The 22,281-nt window shown below is 42.7% G+C and overlaps 1 protein-coding gene across 1 annotated transcript in view; it reads left to right on the plus strand.

The window, feature by feature from the left end:
* The window catches only part of HCN4 (hyperpolarization activated cyclic nucleotide gated potassium channel 4), an 820,325-nt gene that overhangs the window by 767,546 nt on the left and 30,498 nt on the right, over window positions 1-22,281 (plus strand). The window contains exon 5 of the mRNA XM_085643909.1: window positions 8,727-8,873. Coding sequence (XP_085500035.1) covers window positions 8,727-8,873 — 147 coding nt within the window. The remainder of the gene's footprint in view (window positions 1-8,726; window positions 8,874-22,281) is intronic.

Below are 22,281 nucleotides of genomic sequence, written 5' to 3' on the forward strand. Positions count from 1 at the left end.
ACACTCAATAAATTATATGCAAACAGAGTAAACATCAAACATTGAAAGTAAAACTCATATATAAGAAATCACAGAGTGCTCATGGGGGTTGAAAGACGAAGGAACTGTCTTTGTTGCGTAATGCAGATAGATAGTTGGTGAGTGGAGACCAGAAGGCTTCTTTCCGGATAAGTTGCTTAGATGTAATGGCAGAAGCTCTATCCATTCTGTGATGATAGCAGAGAAGGTTCCACAATGCAGAAAAAGAGAACTTGGTGGCATCCTTCCAATTGGGTGTAATTATCTGAAAGGCAATAGCAATTAACAAATCCACAAAGAAGCCCACCCTGCGAGAACCAATCCACCAAGCAGAATTACTGCCTAGAAAAATGGACTAAATATCAAAGGGAAAAGTAATGGAGCAGATAGAGGAGATTGATTTGCACACCTTAATCCAGAACAAAGTGATACTGGGACAGAGAAAAAAGGAGTGTAAAAAAGAGCCAGGGGTATTATCACAAGACCAGCAATTTGGGGTGAGGTCCAAACTATACTTGGAAAGAGATAGTGGGGTTAAAAATAATCTTTGATAGAAGTAATAATGGGTCTGGGTGGTGTTAGCAGTACAGGAGGTATGCACGCCCATATGGAATTCCATGTGTGAATAGAGAGGATACGTAGCAAATCGGATTCCCACACAAGTTCAACTTAACTCTTGGGGCGGTTAGAAGAAGAAAAATAAAGATATTTGTAAATATGGGAGGCACGAATGTAAGAGGAGGTGAACAGAGGCTCAAAAATGGGATCTGAAACAGAGGGAGGAGAACCGGTGAGTAAAGAAAGTTGAGTAGTTAAATGCAATCGTAAGGAGTCATATCTAAGGACTGAGGAGCCAGGGAGGCCGAACTTGGAAAGAATTTCCTGGGAAGAGAGAAAATGTGATCCGTGTAAGAGATGTTTAACCTGGAAGATCCCCTTAGTGGCCCACGTTTTCCAGAAGATGGTACGATTGGACTGTTTAATAGACTTATTGTACCATAAAGGAGAATCTAAAAACAATTGAAGGAGAGTATAAGATTTGCGCTTGACCGGATGAAAGGTGGAAATAAAATAGGAAATGGTCGGAGCATTAAAAGAGCGAGGAGGATGGAAAAAATTAGCTAACGAGGAAAAAGGAAAAGTGTGGATCAGAGATTCCTCCAATCTATGCCAAACAGGAGAAGGAAGATCTGTCGAAGTGGACAGATAAGGTAACACTTGACGGATTAAAAAGGAGGAGTGGTATTGTCGGAAATTAGGAAAGTGAACACCTCCCCGATCCTTAGGGGCAGACAAGAGAGATAAAGACCATTCCAAAGAAATTTTCTCAGAGCACCATTGAGGGTTTTAAAGAATTTTAGAGGAAGTTTGACCGAGAGCATGGACAAATAAAAGTTGATAATAGGGAGCATCATAATTTTGAGAGTGTCCAGTCTACCTCACCATGACAAAAAGAGGGTAGACCATTGTCCTGCCATGGTATTAATTTTCAATTAAAAGTCTTCCAAATTAAGCTGAACAGTTCCGGCAATAGAAGAAGTATACTTAATACCCAAGCAAGTGATGTTATTAGTATTCCATTTGAAATCGGTCCCATCAAACATACTTTTCAAACAATATGTGTTTAATGGGAGCACCTCAGATTTAAAAAAATTAACTTGTAGTCGAACAGGGCGGTGTAAGAGGAGAGTAGATCGGTGAAGGCTGGCAAGGAGGTAGAGGGATCAGATATATAAAGCATAATATCATCGTCATAGGCAGTAAATTAGATTTTGATTGCCTTGTGAAGAAAACCGCGAACAGTTGAGGAAGAACGCAGAGAATGAAGAAAAGGTTCAAGAGAGAGGATGAAAAGCAAGGGGGAAGGGGGACAACCCTGATGGGTGCCTCGTTGTAAAGGAAAATAGGATGATTGAGATCCATTAACAAAAACCGAAGTAGTAGGAGAGGAATATAACAGATTAATTAGGGACAGGATGGATGGGCCAAAGCCATGCCACCTAAGGGCACGCATCATAAAAAGCTAGTGTATACGGTCAAAAGCTTTCTACGCGTCAAGGGTTATGGCCGCAACAGGGAGGAACTCTTGGAAGCTAGACAAATAACATTAAGAAAAGTTCTAGAATTGTCAGCTTAAGTCCGACCCTTAACAAAACCTGGCTGTTCAGAACCAATCAGTTCTGGAAGCACATGATTAATGCGTAGGGCCAATACTTTAGCGAAAATCTAACAATCTAAATTAATCAAAGAAGTGGGGCGATAATTAGCACAAAAGGAGGGATCTTTATCTTTCTTTGGAATCAAACAAATCATGGCCTCAAGAAAGGAGCCACAAGCCTTTTTTGTGAGAAACAAATTATTGAAAAAGAGACAAAACATGAGGTAAAAGTACTGGAGAAAAACAAGAATAAAATTCGGCGGTAAGGCCATCCGGCCAAGAAGCCTTATCCTTGGGTAGCTTAAACAAGGCCAATTTGATTTCAGGCAGGGAGATATCTGCTTCTAACAGAGAACAATCAGGAGGAGGGGAAGAACGGGGGGGTAATGAATTGAATAAAGAATCCAAAGCAGCATCAGATGGAGAAGATTGAAGACTGTATAATACTTTGTAAAATTCCATGAAGCAAGACAGTATCTCGTCATCTTTAAAGTGATGGACATCATTTTCGTCAGTGTTTTTAACTATTCTAGAACGGTGAGACTTGATCTTTAAATAGTTTGCCAACAATTTACCGGCTTGATTGCGCCCACCGTAAAATTTGGAGTTAATTTTGAGTAACGTCCCGGAAACAGCCTCAGTGGATTTTCAATTAAAAGTCAATTTTGTCTGGACCAGATTATTAAGTGTAGCTTCGTTATTGGAAGAAAAATATGCATGCTCCAATTGTTTGATGGAAGATAGAATAGAAGCAGACTCTTTAAGACATTGTTTCTTTTTGGTGGCCACATATTCAATAATAAAGCATCTGGCTGTCACCTTAAAGGCATCCTAAATGCTCGAAAAGGGCATATCAGGGCTAGTATTAAAAAGAAAGAATTGTGAAGCAAACTTTTTAAAGCGTTCAGTAAAGGTGGGGTCTTTGAGGACATAGTTATTGAAGCGACAGCAGTGGGATTTAGAAGGTGGAGAGGGGAGATCTACAGTAATGAAAACGGGAGCAAGATTGGAGATGAGAATGGAACCAATCTCAGCGTGTTATTAACGAGGGAGACGGTATGGGCTTAAAAAAATATAGTCAATTCTAGAGGTGGAGTTATGGGTGGGAGAGTAAAAGTGAATTCCAGACAGTCAGGATTAGATATTCTCCAGGCATCAACCAGGCCCCTAGAATGCATTGTATTGGCTAAGGTTGTTTGCATTTTATTGGGGATGTACCTAGAGGACGATTTCCTACCTATAAAAGGGTCTAGGACCTGATTGTAATCCCCGCCCACTATGAGGTTAGAGTCAGAACAGGAGTGAAAGGTGTGTGACATAGACAACCAAAATTGGGGATCAATGCCAGTGGGGCCATAAATGTTGAGGAAGGAAAAACGGGATCCATTTATATGGGTGTGAAGAAGAAGCCATCATCCATCTGTATCCTTGTCTTCGCACTCAATAGTAAGGGAAAGGGACTTATGAAAAAGTATAACCACTCCATTTTTCTGGTCTTTAGCTGGGGAATTACAAATATGGCCAACCCATTGTTTTTTAAGAGAGTTAACATCTTGATCATTAAGATGTGTTTCTGGTAACATAGCAATCTTACATTGTAATTTGGCGAGATGCATAAGAACTCTTTGCTTTTCAACAGGGTTTCGTAAGCCTTTAACATTCCAATAAATAATTCTAACATTGTCAGTCATCGGAAGGGGGAAAAGCATCAAACATCGTCATGAGTATTATAAATTTGAGAGAAAGGGATGAAAATCCAATAGAGTCAAGAGGCTGATATAAAGACAAATTAGAGGAAAGGATATGAAAGAGAGGAAAAAGAAAGATTACAAAAAAGTAAAAAGCAGTAGAAGATGATAGAAGTGAGAATAAAAATAAAAAAGGGATCAGAGGTCAGTGAAGAAAAGACAGAAAAAGGAAAACGAGAGAAGATAGAGAAAGGAAAAGGAAGAAGGTAAAGAAAGAAGATGGTAAAGAAAATAGAGGTTGACATGAAGCCGGAAGGCTTCAATCAAGAATGACGGAAAGTAAATCCGGAGGAAAAAGAGTATCGTGTGGAGGCAGGGAGCCGCACAAGAAGGACAGATGGCAGAGCCAGCGAAGACATTGGGAAACGACAGGAACCATTGAATAAATAAGAATATACAGAGAACAGGAAGCCTAGAGAGAAATAATATAGGAGAAGAGAGTGACAACATAGAATAGAAAAACCATGGAAGGAGATGAATAAAACAAGCAAACAACTTCAACTAGGGTATCAGATGGAAGAATTAACACCTACCAAACAGTGAAGGCAACTGTAAACAGTTAAAAAAACAGGGTAGGAGGGCAGAAAGGGAAGAAGCATCAGGGGAATGAAGCTGAATGAGAGGGGAAAAAGCTGTGGAAAAACACCAAAGCAGAGATAATCAGTAGCATAACGAATAACCTCATAATAGTAGACTAGGGGAGGGAAACACAGAAACATTTATCACAAAACAGGAGGCAACAAAGAGAGCAAATAAAGATAAATAACAAGCAGACAACAGTAACAAAGGTATATAGTGAGCGAGTTAACACTTACCAAACATTGGGAGTGATTATGAACATTAGCAGTGGGAAGGGAAGTCGGGAAGAGAGGAGACATCAGGGAAGTGGGTCTGTACATGAAGAAAGACATCTGTGGAGAAAAACCAAAGAGAGGATAAGAAATAGCCTCTGTGGAAGGCAGACAGATAGCAACAATTGTCAATAGCACAAAAAGCCATAACCAACAACAAAAGACAAAAGTCTTCAGAACATTGGAATGAGAGATGAAAACTCAAAACACATGAAATAAGACATGAGGAGACATCGCTCATGCCCCGCCAAAATCCATCTCATCTCCTTTATGACAGGAAATGAATTGTCTTAGATCTTCAGGACGATCAAAGGAGTAGGACCTTGAAGAAACACGGATGTACCAGGCCATATCTGGCGTTCATGGAGCAGAGGGTCGGACGAAGAGAAAGGAATTCCTTGCAACGAGCAGCAGTGGCACGGGTCACATCCTGGGAAAAGAAGACTCTGCGGCCAGACCAATAGCATCTGCTTTCTTAGCTTTGCTGCCAAGAGAACCATTAACAGCTCTGTGTACTCCAGGAGCAGAACGATTATCTAGTTGGCTGACTAGGTAGAAGAAGAACCTCTGGATTTAGGGCCGATGCGATTAGCACGTTGCAGGTTGAGAGTGGTGCGGTTCTTGAGACCAACAATTTTAGGGATGTGTGTTTTTAAAAAGGCAAGCATGTTGGACCCCTTCTCTCCCTCAGGAATACCGTAAATACGAAGATTGTTGCGCCTATTGCGATTCTCTAAGTCCTCCGTTTGCATTTTACGGAGAGAAATCTCTTTAGACATAGCAGCAACCTGAGGGATCACGTCTTGGGTATCGCTGATTTTCTGTTCCACAGCAGACACTCTTGAGTCTAAGGTAGACCATTTCTCCTACATCCTCTGAATAGTAACATTGGTGTCAAGAACAAATGGTTTAATGAGCCTTATCTCTTACATGAGGTCTTCGATTGTTATAGGGAGAGGAGATTTGGTAGGAGAGGTTGGTTCCTTTTTTTGGCATTTAGAGGAGGCAGCAGTGATAGTCCTTGAGGAGGGAAGACATACCGGCAGGGGTACTCTTCTGACCCAGAGAGTAGGTAGGCTCCATATGAAAAGATGGATCAAGATGGTGAAAAACAAGGCAAAGCCGTAACTTGTAAGTTCACTGTGACAACGTGCAGAGTGGTGTAGAGGTCGCCAAAAAACAAATTAGTTTAAGAGGTTATGAGGTCAGCTCAAAAGAATCCAAAACAGCAAAAACATGACCTGGGGACATTATTGGCAAGCTGCTGACAGGGTTGAAACAGAGCAAAATTCAAGCAGATGAACACTTCAAAGAATTTTGTAGCTAGCCACAGGTGACAGAATATAAGTTGCTGCTGGAGCTAAAAAGGAGCAAACTCAATGCAGAACAACCAGACACATTTGCTGCCACAACAACAGGAGAAAGTCCAGTGCTTAGAGAAATAAATTCATATAGAGGAGGCCACCCTGTAGAGCCCCATGTTATTCCAGCATTTAAAAAGAAGTTGCAGGCATGTCAGGTAGTTCAGGAGAGTAAACAGCGCTGAAAGGGAAATGTCTCCTCAAAAAATTGCAGAAGGGAGAAAGCAATTGAATCTTCAGAAAAAATGCCAAAAAACCAGAAGCTCTGAGAAGAAGTAATCAGCGTTGCCTGCAATACGAATTAAATGAGCCAAAAATAAAAGCAGCGTCCCGCCGCAGGCAAAATGGCGAGGCGCGGAGGAAAACAGGCAAAAACAGCTATGAATTGGAGAAAAAAGATAGCTACCTGTGCATCTGCTCCTCCAGGAAAACTATAAAATGGTTTGAAAAGACTGAGATGAGGAACAGTCCCGCTCGAAACACGGAGCCTCAGCCGGATGCGGCCATCTTGTAACTGCTCAAGCCACACACCCCTGCCCGCTCCCATAATGATGCTGAGATCTGACTGAACCCAGACAGATAATATATTTGTGAGGATCCAGCGAATTTGAACATAAACACCATGCATGTGCTTCTGTGCTGACTCGAATAATCGTCCTTAAAAATAGTGTGTATGTGTGTCTGTTTTACTGCGTATGAACATCTATTTCGAATATTAAATGCCTGAGAATGATGTGCGTGTGTGAGAAGATTGTTAATGTGTGTGTCTGTGATGTGAACTCCAGTATGTTTTAAGAGCGTGTACTCTGTGCAACAGTTGTATTTCGCTATTTTGGCCTTCGTGTGGCCCATGTTTTGTGCTGGTCTTGCAAAGCAGCTCATTGTCTTCTACTGCTTACATGTGGAGGGAGGGGAATGTGTGTACATTCAGGGTGTGCGTGTTTTTATTTATCTGCATGGCCTGTGTGTGAAGTCAATATATGTGCCCGTGTTCAGTGTGTGCGAGTATGTGCCCTATCTCTTGGGTTATGTGGGTTTTAATTGTGTTTGAAATGTCTTCGTGTGTATGTCTGTGTACACGTTTTAGCCAGGGTTCGTGTAGCCGCCCTCTAGTGTGTGTCGCATCTATGCAGGTTATCGTTCCTGTCTGTCTTTCTGTCTGTCTCTGGCTAGGAATTCTCTCCCCCCCCCCCCCTCTCATTCAGAGTACTGAGATTCCCTTGTCATTAGCAATTCATTAGAGCTCAGCAGGGGATTTCGAACTTCATTATCATTTCTCGAATTCATATTTGCACTTGAGTGGTAAGAAATGCTAACAAGAATCCTCCCTGCTGAGCCTCCAGAGGCAGCAGCAGGCTGGGAGGGGGGTGCAGGCCTAACAAGACCCTCTCCTCTTTAGCTTCCGTCCAGGCGGTGCATCTAGGTCTGTCTGTTGCAATGTATTGCACTGTAGCATTTCTGTGCTGCATTTATGCCCCTTGGTGTCTCCTTGAAGCACATTGCAGTTTAAGTCAAAGCTGCATTTGTTGCATAAGGTTGAAAGAAGGTTTCATTTTCATCTATAAGTGGAATCTTTTGATATTATATATGAGAGTTGTTCCCCAGACATGATGCAGTGGCATGTGGCCGTGTCCTTTGCATGGAGCAGTGTATGAAAGGTGTGTGAGGGATAGCTTTACGTGCTGTACATACACACCAACTGACTTGTAGTCCATGAGGTTGTTGACAATTGATTTTGGGAAGGACTTCCTTGTCTTCCTGGATTTCAGATGGCTGTTGCTGATCCCTGTTCTCCTTGGCAGCTTCTTCGGGACTTGAACATCTGAACAGAGAAGGTGCCTCCTCTAAAGCATGGTTTTAGAAGGGGTAATGATCAGGAGTGGTGGTACTTGGGGTCTTAGGTTTCTGTTTTGAATTTACAGTCTCCGCTGTAGGAAGACGGGGCCTGTTCCGTGGGATCACCTGGTGCCCAGTGCATAGAGCATTGATGGCAATTCATTGTGCCGTTGGAAAACAGTGCATGGCTTCAAAGAAGGGTTATGAGTTCTCGTATCGAGGTGTCTGAGTGAGTTTAGACTGTGGGTGGGTGTTCATGACAGGGCGCAACTGTGAGCGATGGAGTTAATGCTGGAGCAGTCTGAATTTTGCATTTTCCACATTTTTATTTCTAATTATTCACAAAATTATTTTTGTTACTCATTTAGCTGACACTGCTAACAAGCCTTGGCAAAGCCATTAGGTCTGGCTTATTTTAGATACAGGTTTGTTTTGTGTGATATGTTTGGATGTAGTAACAGAAAACACATGGAGAGGCTTCCACGTACTGCTAAAATAGCACCTTGTGTGAAGCGCGGGATGTTAGGTGATTTGTTTTAGGCTGTGCCCTTAATTACATATATAGGGCTACTTTGAAAGGATTTCTAGTTATTTGTCTTTGACCACATCACATTATAGACCCCCACCTTCTTCATCCCACTTAAAAGTGGCTCACATACACCATGTCCATCGAATAGGCTTGTCACTTTAATCTTCAGTTTGCAGGCCACTCTAACCATCAGTAAATATATCTCTCTCTCCCTTCTTCAAACAGTACAAACAAGTGGAGCAGTATATGTCATTCCATAAGCTCCCTGCAGACATGCGCCAGCGTATCCACGACTATTATGAGCACCGATACCAGGGCAAAATGTTTGATGAAGAGAGCATTCTGGGGGAGCTGAGTGAGCCACTTCGAGAGGTAAGGAATCCATGCTCACTTATCCATACACCAGCTCGTGGAGGTTAAGCTAGCTACTCTGAGGTAAGGAATCCATGCACACCTGTCCTTACACTGTCCTTGCACTGTGAGCTTGAGTCAGCCACTCTAAGAGGTAAGGAATGCATGCACATTAGTCCTTACACAAGCACGGCGAAACTGTCAAAGCCAGTCCGAGAGGTAAATAATGCATACACACCTCTATTCATGACCACTCGGGGAGGTTGAATGAGCCACTCCAAGGTGTAAGGAATGTCTAGATTACTTACCGGTTATGTACTCTTAGTCGTGCTCTTCATCGTCTTGGTCATACCAATATGAGATGGGCTCACCTCTCACACAGAATGATCCCGCAGCCAAACAAAAGAAATGCTGAAAAGCAAGCCCCTCCCGTCAACGCCGTGTCAGAAGGGATCAGCAGTGCCAGAATCCTCCTGAACATATCCAGCTTCATAAATGGCAGGACATATTAAGGTATGACTTGGACGAGGAAGAGTAAGACTAGGAATAATGACGAGTACTGGTAAGTAATCCAGACATTACTTCCACATCCCTGTTACTTGTCACGGTCTTAACAACATGAGGTATATGAAAGTCATAACTGTCGATCGATGAAACATAAATAGAAAAATATCAAAACAAAAAGCTATACTGCGGCACCCAGTGATTTTCCAGAGGTGTCTTTTGTTTGAGTTTACAGGCATAAGAAATGAAATCATGAAAAGATAGATTATACTACCACAAATCAACATTTATCACACTCGAAATTAGACCCATGCAAATAATATTTTAAAACAAAAGTATGTTGGGATGCATAAGTGACAGCTCTACAAATGTCTGAAAGAGGGACTCCTGAATCTCTGCCCAGGAGGCTGCTATACCCCTAGTAGATCTACCCTAAATTCCATCTGGAAGGGGAACCTTCACGAAGAAATAGTTGATCCAAGTCCAATGATTTATAGACATTCCAGAGGCTTTTTGTCTCTGACCTGTTACAAATAGATGATCGGACTTCTAAATGGCTTTGTTCGGTGGAGATAAAGTAAATGAGGTATGTGCGCATTACATAGCTATTCTTTTTCTTAAGTAAGAGAGGGAAAGAAAGAACGCAAAATTACCTCTTAAACACAAAGGAAAACATAACTTTCAGTAGAAAGGAATTATCCAATCTTAGAGCAATTTAGTCTGTGAGAACAGATATAAAGGGTTCTCTGTACAAAATAATTCTAATTCCCCAATACTCATGGCTGACATGATATCCCCAAGCGAAATGACCTTCATGGTATGGTCCTGTAGGTCATCTGAACCCTGGGATGTGAAATGATTGCCCTGCAGTGCAGCACCGAGGAGTCTTCAGAGCATAAAGGTACGCATCCAACTTGTCTAATGTTGTCCTCCAGTCTCCTGGAGGGAATAGAAGGATTATGCGTTGGAGTGTCAACAGCTTGAATGATATGCGTTCCACAAATGTGTTCAAGTGTTTGAGGTCTATCACTAGATGAAATCCCTCTTCTGTTTTGAACACCAAAAGCACTATGGAGCACACCTCTTGTTCCCTCTGAGATCAAGGACCTGTAATAATTGCATTCTTGTCCTGTAGAGTCTGAATGTGGTCTTATCACAGCTCCTGAATGTTGTGGAATGGTGGAAAACTCAATATTGAACACACTTACGACTACACTCACAACCTATGAGTCTGAAATACATGCCTCTCATTTTTTAAATTCTGCCTCCCAACGGCCAAAGGCAGCCAAGGTCATCATAGATGGGGTCGATTCTGCTTTGAGGGGGAGTCCTGATGTTCTCAAAGGATTGACTTGATCTGTTTTTACTGTTAAGTCTGAAAAATAGAGAACGCGTTGTGGATGCGAGGGCTGCTTGAATGAATGGTGCTGAGCCAAAGAATATGATGATTTTGATCCTATCCTGAAAGTTAAGGAGTACACCTGGTCTGTGAAAATGCAATGGATTTTATCATGTAGTTCTGTTCCAAAAATGTAGGTACGCAGAAAGGGCACTTTTAAAACTGCAGTTTTCTGGGCAGAGTTGGCACGGCACGCAGATTGCAACATGCTGCAATGAAAGCAGCACGACGAGTGCTCTTATTCCAGCAATAGATATCTCACAGAATAGTCCCACTCGTCTTTCCATTCCTGCGAGGAAGGCTGAACATTCAGAGCCCTCTTCTGCTTTTCTGAAAAAATCTTTAAAATCTTTGTAGAAACATTTTTTAGAGACTTATTTATCGTTTATAAGAGCAACAGTAATAACTGATGGTGGCAGTCATTTGTTTCCCACATCAATGAACCATAGACTCAGAAATGATACAATTCTATTTCTGGTTATAGCATCATTACCAACATGTTCACATTCCACGGTACAGATTAGGAATCTGCAGAGTCTAGATTACTCTTCAGAACGCTACAGGCAGAGGTCAGTCCCACATTGTTAGCATTATATTCAACATCTCTTGACCCATGTGGGATAGAGCTGTGTGAAGAGTGTCAGAAATGACTGGGACCCTTATCTCCTTGGGACTGGAGGTAGCCAGCTTGATTCTAGCACACAGTACTCTATTATCATTCAAATATATTACATCTTTATACCATGCAGTTATGATTGGGCATTGTGCCACTCTTCACTTTGCCAGTCCAGGGCTAATGATGTATGTCAGCGTATTGGTTTTGGGATTTCGTAAGGGTAACCCTGCAGAGCAATCAAGGGATTGTGAAGAATCTCCATACTCAGCAACTAAGACAAACCTTGAAACACTTGATCCAAGATCACTGCTATTTGTGGACACGTCCAAGCTGAGTGAAAAAAATCAGCCACTGGTGCCATGCTTCGTTTGAATAGGCTTTTAGTTGTGTGATATATCCTGCGAAGGTATTCGTAATTATTTGCTTTGTGCCTGCCATTAAGGGAGATGTCTTTAGTTTGGAAACAGTTGAAGGTCCATTGTGCATCCATTGATAGAGTGCACAGTTCAGTGTCCCATTTAAGTTGCGTTGTAGCATGCTTTGGGGACTCTTCAGCCAGGATCTTTTATATAATTTTGAGGCAAGTTGCTTTGAGCCCCCAAGAGGAGGTCGAAGAAACTCCACATTCGGTGAAATGATTATGTATGAGAGCTGTATCAGTTCCTGCAGGAACTCGTCACATCTGCCCCACATAGTTGTCTTTAGCCTACAATCCAAAAACATTTCTAAAGAGGCTGTCAACAAAGACTCACCTGCACACACACCAAACAGCCGCTCTTAAATCCAGAAGGATACCAGAATATATCTTTCTTTGGGGCGAATCCACAATCATGCATCATCTACCACTGAAAATCTACCCATCATTCTTGTAATTAAAGAATCAGTTGGCACAGGGTCATGGAACTACAAATCACTCTCTATGAGGGATTAAAAGTGTGTCATAAACCTAGGAAGGTTTATCTTTTCAGCGTCTTTACAGTCTTTCAAAATAACATCTGTAATATACCGATGTATTGGAAGGCCATGTTGGGTTTTTGCTGAAATTGCCATGAGCGGAGGTACCACAAAGCTCTAGTCTAGATCAGGAAATGCCATGTTTTCCGGACTATAGATAATACCTATGCAGGGACTCCTTTCCAATGTATTTATCGTGTTTAACAGGAGTACTCTTCCCAGCATCACTAGACACCTCTGCTGTTTCTGCCTCAGAAGTAAATTAATAAGATATGTCTGCCAATCTTTTTTTTAAGAGGCACCGAAGCCAGACTCAGTGTAGTAATCGTCCTGATTTTTGCTCCATAGGAGAATCAACCTTCTCCCTTTCCTTGCACTTACGAGAAGATGGGAAAACGGAAGATGATGAAGGACAATATAAGGAGTTCCTCATGTGTTTATCTGTAGTCACAGAATAACAATCCACAATCAGATTGTCAAAGCAACACTTACCCGAGTCTCAATCCATGAACAGATGCTCTAAGTCAAGAAGCAACCGTTAGCTCTTGCGCATTACATGCTACAATGCTTCAGGGGGGAAAAACAACTAGACCGTGCACGGAGAATCCTGCCATATTCCATGAATGGAGACCTCCTCTTACCTAACGTACGAATTAGCATGAATCTCAACGAGTTTTTGACACAGTCTCATGTGGCTGGGATAATTTTAAAAAAAAGCATTATCTAAAATGAAAAAGGTCAAAGCCCAGCAGAGATCTTTCCGCTCCAGAATCTATCCTGAAGAAGACACTGAAAAAAACCGGAGTATTCTGGGAGTGTCAAGCCCTTATAAAACCCAGTTGATGGACGGATTTCCTTTTCATCATTTCATTTTTTTTGGCTCTGGGCTCATGCTGTGTGAGAGGTGAAATGATGAGGACGAGGAAGAGGGACGTGGAGGTAATGCTTATATACCTGTCATTACACAAGTGCAAGGAGGCTGAGTGTACTACTGCGAGTAGGAAGGAGTGTATACACATCTGTCATTGTCACATAAATGAGTATCCACCCCACCCGATACCCATATCCTGTAGCTGCCAAAGAGTAACATCCTGGGGCTGCACACTAGTCCATATACACCTAAGAATAGTGGCATGAGAAAGTGACCGGGAAGTCCAAATGTTAAGGTATCCATACTGCTATCCTAACATACTTGTGGATAGGATCCTAGGGAAGTGATGGGACGTACATCTCACTGGTCACTCCCTCTGCCTAGATTAGCATATCTATAAATTAATTTAGCTCCCCAGTCTTCAGGGAGAGGAGTTGGCCTAACAGCTAGGGCGCTCGAACTCGGACCTGGGGAAATGGGGTCGGGTCTCGGTAATGACGCTGAACATCCTGTGATTCTGGGCAAATCACTTAATCTCCCTGTGCCTAACAAAGAATAAATGTGTGTCCTAATGTAACGTAACTGGAGCTATGTAAAGCGCTCTGATACCTGATTGGATTCGGGTCAAGTTCGCGCTATATACTCAGCAAAAAAAAATTAAAATTCAGACCTCAGAATTAAAAGAAAATGCTAATTAGCAGGAATCTGTCTGGCACCTCACCATAATATTTACTTCAGTTTTTTGATTTTGCAAATAATTTATTTTCAAAGCTTTAGACATGAGAGTACTGAGATTTCCAAGAACACAGAAATTTAAGACATGCAATTTTCTACAGTATTTTGTCTTTCATAGATTGACATGCTTGAATCATTCCCATTCATCGAAGTGCTAGTCCCATGGCACCATATTAAAGCAGTACGTATCAGTATCACAGGCTATAATAACAATGCAAAGTCAGTTTAATAGCTTATCTCTGTTCTTTTTTTAAAAAGATCAAACGTAAACTATAACCAGTCGACAGCACCATCTAGAACACATTCCAACAGAGGGCTGAATCCCTTTGATTTTCTACCGCACATCGTGGAAGGGAGTCTCCCTGAGCTCTGCTCAGTTTTTTCCTTTACATTTGAAGATTTATATACAACTACTATGTCTGAGACTTCCTGCAAGAACTGTGGAAAGAAAAGGCTACATGTGGATGACCCACACAGAGACTGTCTTTACCCTGCCTCTACGTTAAAGAACAGGGAGGGAAGGCTACTTCTGTGGCTAAAAAATTCCAAATTTCAGAAATCCATCACTTCTGAGGAGGACAGTGATACATCTGCGAAAACCCACAACATGTCAAGATAACCTGACCAAGGGGCTTCTGAGGAGAGCAGAAAGGCTTTAAAAATGTATCATAAAGACCCTCTGAGAAAGGAGAAGCTAAATCTCATCTCCACAGAGGCAGCCTCCTGTCATGCTTCTACTCCATCTATGGAGACATGGGGGCATAAGCGTTCTTCTTCCTCTGAACCATCGAAGTCGAGGTCAAAATATCTTCTCAAAACCCCGTCGACAACGACATCACCATCGACACCGCTATCAACGGCAACGGTCATCACCGTCTCGTCTACGAGTCCATTGTCATCAAGAACTTCGATGACAGCCATCGATGCACCCATCTCATTGACAAGGGTGATATCACACGTTAAGACCCCGGCAACGGCGGTGTTACCCTCGATGACACCATAGAGGAAAATACTGCCATAGTGACACTGCCGACAAACACCCTCAACGACAGCACCGTCGTCGGCGGCATCAACGACGGCGTTCCCACCATCGTGCCTAAGTTTACAACTCCCATTGTCAATGATGATAAAAATCACCAAAATAACAAAAACAGCTTTAAGACCTAATTTGACATCCCCCAGCAAGGTCTCACCTTTGCCACCAAGTCTCTTGTTGGACAGCCCATCAGAGCTCCAGGTAAAATACCATGAGGAAGAGCATTATTATCATCAATATTATGCCCCTCCCTAGCGGCATTATGAACATCACCAATACCATCCTCAATCCTCAGCCCAACTATGAGGAAGTGCAACTGCCTAAATCACTAGTCCAGGATTTGCAGGCCGTGCTGCAGGATTATAGAAGAAGATTTCCTGACCCTACACAGGGGCAGCCAGTAACACCATCTCAGCCTGCTTCTTCTGCTACGCCAAGGCATATTCCTCTGTCTATAATGCCAAGAATGACACCTGCCTCAAACATAGCGGTGCCACCAAGAGAGGATGAAAGGGAGCAAGGCGAAATCCCTGAGGCCCAACATCCATGAGATGAGTGGGATGACTACCTTGTCCCTACTCCATCGCTTCCACCACCACACCCTACAGACTCTCCCTCAGATGACATAGTTTTTTTTTTAAAATAACCTGACAGACTGGGCTGCAACACAATTTCAGCTCCCAACCTCTGTTAAGCAGTCCGACTGTTTTCTTTATGATTTCAAGGAGCAAGCAAAGAAGTCTGTGAGGGCCATCCCCATCATTGACAATATTTGGAAAGAGAGGATTAAGTTAATGAAGTACCTGGTTACAGTAGCGGCAGTACCACCTCGCTTAGACAAGAAGTACAAAGCTACAGAGCATTCCCCTGCTTTCCTCACACGTCACCCCAATCCTGACTCCTTGATCTCACAAGTAGTGCAAAGACGCTCCAAAAATCCTTCTGCTCCGATCTCCGTGCTACCAGACAAAGAAGGCAGGACAACATACGGAAGAGATTCTTCCTCATGTCTGCCATCACCATTTGAGCGGCCAACTCGCTAGCGATCCTGGCTTGCTATGACCGACAAATGTGGCCCGATGTCAGCAGTCTAGTCGACTTGGTGCTAGAATACAAAAAGGTGGAAGCAAGAAAGATCCTCCAGGAGAGTGAGTGCACCTCCTCGGAGATTACAGATTGCACTCAGCCAATTACCCGGAGCAGTGGTCTTGAGACGCTAGGCATGGCTTAAAACTACGTCCTTTAGGCTGGAAATCTAATCAAAGATCTTGGACATGGCCTACGAAGGAGGAACTTTGTTCAGAAAACATATAGATGATGCATTACTGGCAATAAAGATGGACACTGACACCGCTAAGTCTCTAGGCACCCTTCAGTTTAAGAAGCTGCCCTTTCGGGGGGCTATAGGAAGAGGTATCTCTACCTGTAAAGCGGGTTATCAATGATCTCAGCAATACCAACCCTTTCACTCACAATATAGACCCTCATACCAACATCAGGCGTACCGTCAACAGTCACGGCCGGCACAGGTAAGAGTGGTGAGGCGGGGTGGGGTGGGGGTCGGGGAAGTTGACATACGACGGGGTGAGTTAAATTACATAAAAGAATATAAAGCAGCTTACCTTCAAATTAAATTTAAGTTATCGGGTCGTATGTCGACTTCCCAGATCCCCCACCCTGCCCTGCCTCACTGCTCTTACCTGTGCCGGCCGCCACTGACCATCAACCACCCTCGGCAGCCTATATCAAAGGAGGCCCACACCAGAAGTAACTCCTCCAGGGTCGAGATGCAGGTCGTAAACAGTGGCCTACACCAGGTACCAGCTTCATCCACTCTTTCCCTTCATGTGGGTGTGAATATTACACCAGGTACGAGCTTCATCCACTCTTTCCCTTCATGTGGGTGTGAATATTTCCAACTACCTACCTCAAAGAGAAGAGATAACGTCACACAAATGGGTATTAGATTTGGTAATCAATGGACATACCCTGGAGTTTCTGCAGAGACCATCAGTCAATCCTTCAAAGGGGGCACACCCCTCTCGTCTTCACTTATTGAGGAAAGAAGCCCTAACAATGCTGCCAATGGTATAATAGAAAAGGTCCTTTGTTCTCAAAAGGGCATGGGATACTACTATAGTTTTTTCCTTGTACGAAAGAAAACAGAGGAATGCAGACCCATCCTAGACCTCAGGGAATCCAACAAATTCCTATGCCAACTATTTCTATATGAATACTCTCTCCGACATTCTGAAACTGTTAAACAACAGAGATTACATGGCCTCTTTAGATTTGCAAGATGCTTATTTCCACATTCCCATACTTCTCAAGCATCGCAAATATCTCTACTTCACCATAGCCGGTACCCATTACCAGTTTAGAGTCCTCTCACTCGGCCTCAAGTCAGCTCCTTGGATATTCACCAAATATTTCACCCAAGTAGCAGCCACACTCAGAAAACAAGGTCATCAGGTATTCCCCTACTTAGGCGACTGGCTGCAAAGGCCTCAACACTGCAGCAATCTGCCAAAGCTACAAAGGCTTGCCTCTCACAGACTGGGCCTTACAGTGAATTATCCAAAATCCTCGACTAGTCCACGTCCAATAATAATGTTTTTGGAAGTCAACCTCAATATAATCAACAACAAAGCTTATCAATCGCAAGACGGGCTGCGAAGGTTTCTCTAAAGAGTTCCAAAAGAAAGTCAGTTTCAGTGAAGCTGAACAAGTCTCTACTGGGCAGGACCACTTCCACAATAAACCTGGTCCCCCTGGCATGACTGAAGATGAGGCCACTGCAAGAGGAGCTCTGAATGCAATGGATCCAATTGGAAGGCTCCTTCGAAGACTTGATCATTACCCCAAGGATGCTAGAAACATTAACATGGTGGTCTAAAATACCTCATCCGTCACAAGGCCTCGCATTCATGATCAGTTCCAGTTTATAATGTGCATGCAATAAAATCAATAAAATCTGTTATTTAAAAAAAAATCCAAGGGAAATGGTCATTACTTCAGAAATCAATGCACATCAATCACCTGGAGCTCAAAGCATTATCTCTCACTTTACAAGCTTTTCTGATACAAATAGCAGGAGCATCCATCCCTGTCCGTACAGACAATATAATAAGCATGTATTACATCAACAAGCAAGGGGGTACAAGGTCGCTAACTCTATCTCAGGAACTGGCTAAAAGCCCACAAAATATCTATGAAGGCTGAGCACGTGTCAGGAATAAACAACACCTTAGCGGACGCTCTCAGCAGAACCAGAGACAGTTGCCATGAGTGGGTACTGGATCAGGTGGAGCTGGACAAAATATTCTCATGGTGGGGCAAACCAGCATTGGATCTCTTTGTGACAGACAAGAACTCCAAATGCCAGTTCTGCCCCAGGCAACACCCACTCCCAGGGGCATGGGGGAATGCCCTTTCAATGAGAGGGTCCAGAATTAATACATACGCTTTTCCCCCTTTCCATCTCATACCGAGGATTCTCAGCAAGATGAAAATGGAGCACTGTCGCCTCATTCTAACAGCTCATAAATGGCCTAGACAGCATTAGTTTACGGAGCTTCTGCTGCTGCCGGAGTCCAATCCCATCCGCCTACCAAAGATTGAAACACTCTTGACGTGGAACAACAGCCAGATCCTAAACCCGGAACCAGCCTCTCTCCAATTGCATGCATGGCTCCTGAATTCAACGAGTTCTGAAAATTAGACATCCCTCAAGATTGTAGGGAGAATTTATCCAAGGCAATAGCGGAAGCTGCATACAAGATGTATAAATTAAAATGGAAGCAATTCTGTTCATGGTGTCAGCAATCAAGCCTGCATCCTTTGGAAGCTTCACCTGAACAGATTCTACTCTACTTACTATTGCTAGCCAAAACAGGATTGGTACATACATCTGTGATGGTTCACCTAGCCTCAATTTCAAGGTACAGATGCCCCGCACATTCTCTCAAACAATTAATGTAGGGGTTGTTTAGAGCTTCCCCCAATTATGAGCTTCTCCCTCACAATGGCATCTCAATGTGGTTCTCTCGCTGCTTATGAAGCCTCCATTCAAGCCTATTCACAAGGCAGATCTGAAATTTCTCATGTGGAAGTTCACTTTGCTGTTGGCCGTCACTTCAGCTAGAAGAGTCAGCGAAATACCGGTCTTTACAGCACAGGAACCATTCCTGGATTTCACTGATGATTATGAGCTTCTTAGAACAAACCCAAGGTTCATCCCCAAGGTTCCATCCCAATTTCATCCTAACGAACCTACTACACTTTGTATGTTTTTTCCAGAATCCAGCATCTGCCGATGAAAGGTCTCTCCACATCTTGGACATTAAACATTGTCTAAATTCTATCTCCATTGTACCAAACAACTCCGAAAAAAATGATCAGCTGGTGACCTCTTACGGACTTTCTCGTTAAGGTACGGCAGTTACAAAAGCAATCCTCGCAAGATGAATTTCTGCCACCATACAGTTTGGCCACACCAAGGCTGGCAAGCCACTCTCAACAAGAATGAAGGCGCACTCAACAAGGGCAGTGTCTACCTTGGCCGCTTTGTTTGCAGGCATTCCGCTGGAGAAAATATGTCATGCTGTGATGTGTTCACGCAGCACTACTGCCTAGAATCAGTGCAGAAAAGTGATGCAGCAGTAGGGCAGGTGGGTTTACATCATCTATTTCAATAGGTGAGCTTCTGTAAGTGTAGGTGATGTTAATGTCTTTACAAAGGTATATGATAGCGTTGTATATGTCATAATTGTCTTTTCATATGTGGACTATAGATATATATATATATATATATATATATATATATATATATAGAGAGAGAGAGAGAGAGTGATAATATATATATATATATATATATATATATATATATATATATATATATATATATATATATATATATATATATATATATATATATATAATAAATATCTAAGGATATGTGTTAGACTGTTACCCACCATCGTCAAGGGTACTTCTATTACTATACATTTACCTACAAAAACTGCTTGCTATTCTGATTCAAGAATGTGAATCTATGAAAGATCTAATACTGGCGAAGAAAATACATTTCTTACCTGTAACTGCCATTCTACAGTATTGGTATCTTTCATAGATTCACATGCAACTCACCCTCCTCCTCCTCTTAGAGGCTCCCTTCATAGATCGGGATTATTAATTCCAACATATGTTCGAAAATCTGAGAGATTCGGCCTCTTTTGAGCGTGTTCTAGAGGATACTATCCCCTGATTGATTGTAGTTCAAGTTTGGTCCTTTTAAAAAAAAGACATAGATAGGCTATTAATCTGACTTTGCATTGACATTATATCCTATGGCACTTATACAAACTGCTTTACGATGGTACCATGAGACTCGCACTTCGCCAACAGGTTATCATTCAAGCATGTGAATCTATGAAAGATACCAATACTGGAGAACTGCATTTACAGGTAAGTAACTTATTGTCTTATGACTACTGATCTTTGTAAATCCGTGCAAGCTGACGCCGGTTCAGTAAACAAACGTTTGCGTATTAACTTTTGTCTCCTCCAGCATAAGCCACCATCAGGTGTGGCCTTTGACTGGTAACTGTTGGTTTCTGCGGTGGTAATCCATTTCAGGCTATGTTGTTATATACATAACAGCAACCAAAGAACCAAGTTCAAATGACGCCACGGTAGAAGCTGTGCCGCCATGGACCTGGAAAGTTTAAAAGAAACTGAAGTTCTGATGTGCTATTTTATTTTATAGCTATGTAGAATGCTTTATTGCCAAAAGCTTTCTGATGCTATAACTAACAGAAAAAAGATGGCAAAGGTGCCCCAACGAACGCCTTGAATCTGGATTGATGAGTTTCGTCTGCGGGGACTGTCTTGTCAGATTTCCTTGTTGAGTGCATTTTCAGCAACTCATGCTCCCAGTGCTCCCCATTTCTTTCGTGCCTGAGGGTGTAGTGGTGTCAGGAGCCACTCCTCCGTGATTCTCAGCGTGATTTGTACCAAGTGGGTGGGTGGAAGTTCTGGTGTTCAGAAGCCACTCCTAGCTCTGGTGTGTTGAGTGAGCAATTTTGGACCTGCTCCGGTGCTTTGTCGGCATCCAGACTCCTCGCTGCTCTGTTTGGGGAATGCCAACCTGTAGGTTGAGACCAATATGGGATGGGGCAAAATAATGTTTAGCTCATTACTTAGAGAACAGGTACATATTCAGTTGTTTCTGAAACAGCAGATAGTTCTCAGCAGTAGCCCGTGCAGGTGAGCGCTGGGGGTGGGGGAAGGATTTTGACAGACGACGACGAGAGAAAATGAATTATTTATTTAATTTCCCCTCGTGGTCGTCTGTTGAATCCCCCCCAACCCAGCCCCACCGCTCTTACCTACACGGCCGCTGCTGATAGTTACATTACAGTCATAGATGAAGGGTGAGAGTTTCCTGTGTTGAAAAGGCATGGCCATCACTGCAGATTTGTAAGAACGCCTTCATCAGCCGAATATAACAAGCACTTAAGGATGTACCAATTAAATCTTCAAGAAAGTTGAAAGGTTGGGCCAGTGGAGCAAAGGCACTCATGAACTATGTGCAAAACCTGAAATTAGATATATTTGTTACCAGAAACCAGTGCAACTGTGCCAAATATTTAGCAATATGTTTGTGACAACACAACCTACTGTTGCATTCGTTGCCAGTGTCAAGCCGGAACCAGCATTTTGAAACTACGATAAACATTTGATCAAATATTGAAAGAGGCCCAGGCACAGACCATTAAAATAATCCAAATACCACAGAGAATACAACAATAAGTGGTGGCTACCGGCAGCAACAATAACACCCTAGGCAGGGGCCCGTGCTGATGGAAGCAGGGTACGCAAACTGGTTTTATTCGGTCATCCAACTCAATTCCAAGTTTCTGTACCCATCTAACAAGTATGGGGGCAAGAACCTATGTCATCTGACCAGTATTCAGGGATGTGAAGATGGCGGCTTCTTCAGCAGGTCAGGGCTCCTTTTGTTCTATCACATTGAGAAAGTGTGTTTGCATCCAAGGATGAATTGCTGAAAGACATGGATGGTCCAGAGGATGCTATGGAGGTTCTGTCATGAATTCTACACAGTGTCTGTATGTCATTATCAGACATAAAAAGTGGTGTCCAAAATCTGTGTTTAGTTTAGTGATTCCTGTCATATCTGTAGGTGCAAAAGTGGCGCATTGCTGGGGTGTGTCTGAAAACAGATGCAACTCCAACAATGTGTCCTTTGAAAGGACCTGGGTCAGTCTTACGCCTGCCTCAAGCAGTGGCTTC

The sequence above is a fragment of the Triturus cristatus genome, chromosome 3_1, assembly GCF_964204655.1.
Source record: "Triturus cristatus chromosome 3_1, aTriCri1.1, whole genome shotgun sequence".
NCBI lineage: Eukaryota > Metazoa > Chordata > Amphibia > Caudata > Salamandridae > Triturus > Triturus cristatus.